The 7,042-nt window shown below is 51.0% G+C and overlaps 1 protein-coding gene across 4 annotated transcripts in view; it reads right to left on the bottom strand.

Moving 5' to 3' along the window:
- Positions 1-753: 753 nt before the first annotated feature.
- Secisbp2 (SECIS binding protein 2) overlaps positions 754-7,042 on the bottom strand; it is a 31,124-nt gene continuing 24,835 nt past the window's right edge. For 3 of the 4 annotated variants that reach the window (XM_032884498.1, XM_032884496.1, XM_032884499.1), the window contains 5 exons: positions 5,688-5,844; positions 4,759-4,979; positions 2,487-2,641; positions 1,942-2,131; positions 754-1,524 (listed from right to left, as the gene is read on the bottom strand). In XM_032884498.1, the coding sequence (XP_032740389.1) occupies positions 1,421-1,524; positions 1,942-2,131; positions 2,487-2,641; positions 4,759-4,979; positions 5,688-5,844 (827 nt within the window). In that variant the 3' untranslated portion in view covers positions 754-1,420. The remainder of the gene's footprint in view (positions 1,525-1,941; positions 2,132-2,486; positions 2,642-4,758; positions 4,980-5,687; positions 5,845-7,042) is intronic. The other variant, XM_032884497.1, reaches the window with a different exon arrangement.

The raw sequence follows: 7,042 nt of genomic DNA, 5'->3' as shown, positions 1-7,042 counted from the left end.
GTCTGGTGCTCATTCCTGGGCACCCCTGGCACAGCACACCCCTGACTCCAACCAAAGCACTGGCCTCACGGGAGTGCCAACAGTGACGGCACAACCATGGCACCCCAGGACTCCTGTATGGGCCAGGAGCCTGGATTAGCAGGTTCGTACCACAGATGAGGCACTTCTGAGTAGAAGTCCTCAAATCATGAGACAGTTCCAACCAGGTTCTGGTTTTTTTTTTTTTGGTCCTATCAAATTTCAGAATTCTTGCTGCTGAATGTAGCTGACAGAGTTCCTTAAAAGATCTCTATAAATTTATGTCTAAACTTGCTATAACCAACTTATGGCCTACTGACATGAATGGTTGAAAAGAAAGGCTGTCCTGTTGACCTATTCCACCAAATCCATTTCCTAGGCTGACACAGTCAACAACAGGGTCAATAAGGGGTGAGAACTGGCCTGCGTGTGGCAGGCCACTCGGCAGCCCTTTCTGACCCAGTCTTCCCCTTTCTCAGCACAGGCCACTCGCTTGCTCCCCAGATGAGTTCAGACAACGGTTCCTAGGGCCAGCACATTCGCTTGGCAGACAGACAGTGAGACTCATTCCTGACACGGGTCTAAGGACCCGGTAGTCCCTGGTTGCAGAGCTAGGCAGGAAGACTGGGCCTGTCAGACCATAGCAGTGCAAGAGAAGAACAACTCAGTATGGAACTCCAGTGGTAACAACCATTAAGACCGACACCACTCACCTAAGATCACAATAGTCTGAGATGAAATTAAATAATCACTCTTTATTCTAACAAATAAGCCCTCTTGCTTGCAGGGAAACACGCAAGTAAGCTCTGTCCTCCAAGACAGAAACCACATTTATCCTCTGTTCAGTAAAAAGATTTGTAGATACCAAACTGAAAACTACAAATTTGATATATACTGCTTCTTTGGAAAATAAAAACTAAAAGCATTAATTTATGTCAAAAAGTCATGTTAGAAACTAATTTTTTTCTGAGGCTCATCTTAGCAAATCCTTGGCAGCACAAAGTGGCAGGGCTCCATCCCTAAGGAGGGCCCTCTACTGTCCCCGGAGCACAGCTCCTGTTCCACCACCCCCAAACTTGGTTCAGTGGCGCTGTGATAGTGGTTCCTAGGCAGCCACAGTACCCAGGACCACATTCTCTAGCATTTTCCAGATCCAGTGCAGAGAGAACCAAAGCTGAATCACCAGGCTCTTGGGAAGGGTGCCTACGGGAGTGTCTGGGTGTCTGTCCATCTGACGGATGATGAACGGTGCCACACCTGGTGCTTCCTTTGCCCGTAGGCCAGTGCATTTCCAACTCAACAGTCACATAAATACACCAGGTCAGTACAGAACCGAGAAGGAAGTCTTTTTCCTACCTCCCCATCCTTACCCAAAACACAGACACACAGGCAAGAACTCTTCTTATAAATTCAAGTTCATCATCTGAGAGGTTGATGCCTCCAGTGAGTCTTCCAGCTCCAGGGCATGCTGACTGTACGCTTCCAGATGCTTTCTCCAAATCTCAACTGAAACAGGAAGAGAGTCCAAGTGCAGACATTAATGGGTCACAAAACTCCTTCAGAGGCAGGAAAGAGTTACAGATGGTCGCTCTGTCTAGGTATCTGGTCAGCTCTATTCATTCTCTCCATCGGCTAGGCTGGCTCTCCCCTAATGACCAGGATCAATCACAGCCCCAAAGAGCACATCTCAGTGGACAATGGACCTGAGAGAATTCCTTTGCCCTCCCAAGTTGGTCTTAGGTATAGTTGCCCGTAAGCCACCTCTGTTCACACTTGGCTCAAAGTCTAAGACCTCAGAGGTGATGGGCATGAGTGATGGCCTCAGTCCTGTCTGGACTGTCATGGCCTACTGCAGCTAGTCTTAAGGCACCAGTGCCATGCTGCTCTCCTACCCTCCTGAGGTCCCCTCCCCACAGCACTCACTATAGTGTGGCTCTTCTCCAGTGGAAGCTAGGGTGCCTTCGTCGGTGGATTGGATGGGGTCCTGCATGGGTGGGCTGGGAGGGGTCTGAGGCCCAGGTTCTCCTGCCTGCTCCTGCCGCATCGTCTCCAACATGGTCTTGTACGCCTGACGGGCTGCCATGGTCAGCTCAACCATCTTGTGGAACTGGTCCTTGAGCAGAAGAGAGTACATTGTAGGATGGCACCCTCCACAGCAAGGCTGAGGTGACACAGGTTGTGGGGTCTCTTCCCACAGGCATTGCCAAGTGAGAAGCCCAACCAAATGTTAAGGCCCATGGTACCTCTCTATTGGCAATAAACCTAGAGTCAAATTTCGGACCTTTACTCAGTTACTCAGTGCAGGGAGGACAGAGGTGACTGCTTTCTGAGAAGGTTCTGCTTTGGGACGGACTCCCCTTCGGGTGAACCTAACAGAGTTGGCCTGCCTGTTGGTAAGTTTAAATCACAGGCTGTGGCCCCAACTTCTTTTCCACAGACAAGGAGCTAAGAGGCCCGGGCCAACTCACCTGGGCCCCATCGTAACTGAAGATCCCTACAATGCTGACAGGAACTGCTTTATTCAGACTCCGCCCCAGTGCCTTGCGGTTGAGTGCAAACACAAAGGGGATGTTCTGCTCACAGGCGCAGTCGATGATGGTGTGCAGTGTGTCGTCCAGTCCACCTGGTCAAAGACAGACAGCCCACTTAGTATCACAGTAAGGTCAACTGCCCATACCAAATTCCACCAGGAAGAATCAATTCTATAAGGCAGACTGCACAGTTCCCACTGCACTGAGGGAAATGAAGAGTTAGCACCATTCTGTAACAGGCCACTGACCAACTGCTTCACATATATCAGCTCTGTAGCATTTCCAACATCTTTTAAGATGTTGCTAAGGACAAATGCTAAGTCCCCACTTACAGAATGAAAACTAGAGGCTCAGATAGGCTAGGACGCCCACCACACTGTGCAGGCCCAGGTGCCTGGCTTGGACTGGATCCTTGCGCCTGCTTTGATGAGGTACCAGCAAGGCCAGCATAGGGAGGAGTTGAAGGAGCACCAGCACAGGTGACAGACCTGGTCACTGGGCGCCCACAGCACCTGAGGATGACTCTCAGCAGAGGGAGTCAGGGTGCTGGGCACACACCTCTGTGCTCCAACAACAGCAAGAAGGAATGAACAAGTCACCTATTTACCTCGGAAACAGAAGACCACAGGAATAGAGCTCAAACAATTTTCAGAATACCACCAACATGCTAATGAACAGGACACCCTGACCCTTGCTCTTTCACAGACTTAACACAAGGGTCTAAATGTCAACTGCACACTGACCTTGAATCCTTGCCCCTCGCTCTTGCACAGGCTGATCTAAGATCAAATGTTCACTCGACACTAATCTGGAACCTTGAAAAGCTTCCTACCAAACAGTGAGAGGCAGGGAAGGGGAAAGAAACACGCTGTGCAGACTGCCCTGTGCAGCCAGCTCTACTGGACAGCTGCAAGTGTGGTCCTGGGCTCCCAGACTCCCTCTCACACCTCCATGCTCTACAGCCTTCACCTCAGGAAACTACAGAAACAGAGACATCCAGCTCTCCTAACAGCCCTATGACAAGGCAGGGCCAGGCATGCACGGACCATGCTCCACATACTCTGACAGCAGGAAGGCTGAGAGGTAGAGCTAACAGCCAAATCTGCTTCACAAGCAGGAAGACAGAAAACGCTTCCCAGGGGGCATATGACTTGGCTCTACCTGGAAGTGGAGCTGTTAGAAAGCTAAAACTGTTCCTGGCAGTGGTGGGCAAGCCACTTCCTTGGAGCTGTGGGAGAAGTACTCCAAGGTTTGTCTAAGGGTCAACTGCTGAGGTCTCCAGAGGGCAGGAAGCCCAGGCTTGCCTTTCCCATGAACAAGCCTTGTGCAACCACTCAGTTTAGTCTCTACTGTACGGCACTACCAGACACACAGATAGCCTGGTGGGTCACTAGATCCCTGCCATGTCCTGGCTGGTATTAATGGTGGGGCAGAATAGGGCCAGCAGAGGTGAGCTGCTGGGTTGCACATGGAGGAGGGTCTAGCTGTTGCTGCTACAAGGTCTGGGTGCCTCAGGCCCATGAGGAAACCTCTAGGTTTGGGATGTAAAATGGCACCTGGAGATCATGGCCCAGGACTCGGTCCCAGGGTGTGAACCTGTGACCTCAAAGTGTGACTTTGGCTGAGTTGAAGGTTATGCACAGGAGAATGGAATAGGGTGGGGAGATGGCTCACATGTTCCAAGATATTCCCCTCGTTTGCAGTGATAACTGGATGAAGAGGGTGTGTGGTGATGGCACTCGTCCTAAGGACTGTGTCCACCATGGAACCCAGGACACAACATGAACAGGAAATCCTCCCTGAGTCATGATGAGAGGGCAGACAAGTTCACTATTACCTCGAACAGCCTTCTACCAAGCCAGACCAACTGTAGAGTACTGACAAACCCACATTAGCAGTGAGTGAGCAGAGGAGCTGACCAGACTGAACAAGTTTGCCCACAGGACTAAAGCCCCTGCAAGGGCTTGAGCAACCTCACTGGCTCTGGAGCTACAACCTGCACAGCAGGCTCGTCCCACCCTTGGTCAGGAGAGCTAGAGTTAGTGTTAGGTAGGGCTCAGTTGATAGCACATTAGAAACTGAATTCTCTGTTAAAACCGAAAGCAAGCTGCCAACGTGCCCACTGACCATGTGCATGGCTGACTGTGAGGCAGAATACTGGGCACTGGCACAATAGCCTGTGTGCTGTGGTGTGCTGCAGTGCTGTCACCTTTAGACTGTGTCTTCTCACAGTTGGGAGAGATGATGATACACTTCAGCTTCCTGAGCTTCAGGTGTTTCAGGACCTCCCTCAGCCCCAGCACAAGCCGGCGTTTTGTCTTGGCCTTGACAGGATCCTTCTGGTACATCCGGTCTTGGAAGCGCACCAGTTCCTTGAGCAGACCCATGACACAAGCATCGACTTCTTTACTAAGCATCTGGCTGCAGTAGCTGAAAGGAACCCCAGGGACAGGGAATGCAGAGAGCATCAGACAAAAGCCATAGAGACACCAGCACTCACCAGGTCTATACAACTTCCTCCACTACAAGGAAGGGTGCAGGTCCTATCTGGCTTCTCCTCTGTGGGTCACCCTGCTCTGAACACAGGCTCCTGGACAGGCTGCCCTGAGGAGCCCTGTCAACAAGGAGGCATGAGCACTGCGGACTGATTCATTCCTGGGGGACTAAACTGAAGCCAGATATGGTAGGCCACACCTGTAACTCCAGTGTTCAGAGGCGGAGAAACCAGGAGAGTGAGTTCAAGGCCAAGGCTAGCTTGGGTCACATAGTAAGTCTGTCTCCAAAAAGAAAAATACATAAAAAAGGAAGGAAAGAAGAAAAGAGGAAAAACAGGAGGGAAAAAAAGTGCTGTGACACTGAAACTGGAGGACCCAGTTATTACCACTGCCACTTCACCCTATCCCAAGTTTAAAAACGGACTACGAACTCCTCTTCAATCATTACCCACAGCATAGAACCATAGGACACAGAACCAGCAGATACAGGAATAGGATCCTATCTACCCCCACTGCATAACTAGCTACCTGGTTGATTTCAAGCACAGGATTAAAACACAGTGCACCAGCCTATGCTGTTGTCCCCAGCAGGGGGAAGTCAGAGCCAGCCCCCGCCCAGCCCTAGCAGCCAGTGCTCACTCACTCCCGGAACCTCCGGCTGTGGATCTTGGGGAAGGTGGCACTGTCAGGGGCAGGCTGGCAAGCCTCTGGGTCCCTCTGGAACTCTGTGCCAGCTGGCTCTTCTGACTCACCCTCAACCACAGGTGTAGAAGACACGGGTTCTTCTGTCTCCTCTGGACCTTCAGAAAGGGGGAAAACCACTGTGCATCTCTGCAGGGCTTTACATGCAGAGAAGGTCTGCACAGCGGACAGTCTTGGTGCCAGTGACACACCAGCAATCCAACTTGCACAGCCCGGGGAGGAGACGCACTGCAGCTTTGGAGGAGGCAGAAAGGCCGGCAGGGACTGCTGGGGTAGTTTTTTGGTCTTTCCTAATGCTCCCTCCCCTTCCCATGTCTCATTTTCATTGTAAAATACAGAAAAGTTACCATGAAATCTGTAGTTCAGTGCCAAAATCTACCTTTTACATTTGGACTCTAAAGAATATCATATTAGGAAAATTTAAAAAGCAAGGTTAGTTGCTAAGCACAGTGGAGCACGCTTTTAATCCCAGCACTCAGAAGCTGAGGCGGTGGTCTCTGTTCAGGGCTGACTATATCCTGTCTATACACTGAACTCCAAGCTAGCAGGGCTACAAGCGAGACCCTGCTTCAAACAACAAAAAACCCTGGGTTAGCAGCACAGGTTAGCTGAGGCAGGAGGACTGCCATGGCCTAGGCTACAGTCAGTTTAAAGCTAGCAACCTCAGAAAAAAACCAAAATCTCAACAAAAACCAAAACGACACAGAAAACCAAAACCAAAACAACCAACACAAACATATGTGCGTGCTGGACTGCAGCCATGTGGAGCCATGTGACCAGAGGGAGTCAGTGATAGCTCGGCATCTCCACCAGTTACTTCCACAGAGCACCAGAGTGAAAGCACGGTAACATCACAAGAGCACAGAGACATCACCTTGGGACGAGGGTGGGAATACCGACAAGGCTTATCCGTGCACAGCTGAGCATGGCAGAGCACCTGGGATGTGTGGCAGGGGCTGCAGCAGCGCGCCTCTCCAGAAGAACTTATGGTTTCCTAGAGACGCCAACCACACGGAAGGGTAGACTCCTGTCTGCTAACTCCCCTGCTGTCCTTCCACACCGGGCAACGCTTACACCCAATACCACACAGTACTGAAAACACGTACTGCTCCACAGGCCAGAAAAGGAGGTGGAGTCAGTGTGGCACACGGCACAGAGGCCTCCCCTGGAGAGGGTCACTGGGCGTTCACTCAAGCCGAGGTCCTTCAGCCTCACACATCTGCACTGTGTACTCTCTCTGCACTCACAACTCCATAGAAAGGCTTCTGAAAAATCCACATAAATTTTTATGACACA

This window comes from Rattus rattus, chromosome 14, assembly GCF_011064425.1.
Source record: "Rattus rattus isolate New Zealand chromosome 14, Rrattus_CSIRO_v1, whole genome shotgun sequence".
Lineage (NCBI taxonomy): Eukaryota > Metazoa > Chordata > Mammalia > Rodentia > Muridae > Rattus > Rattus rattus.
Note: the sequence above shows the minus strand (reverse complement) of the source record. Positions and strands in the feature narration are given on the sequence as shown.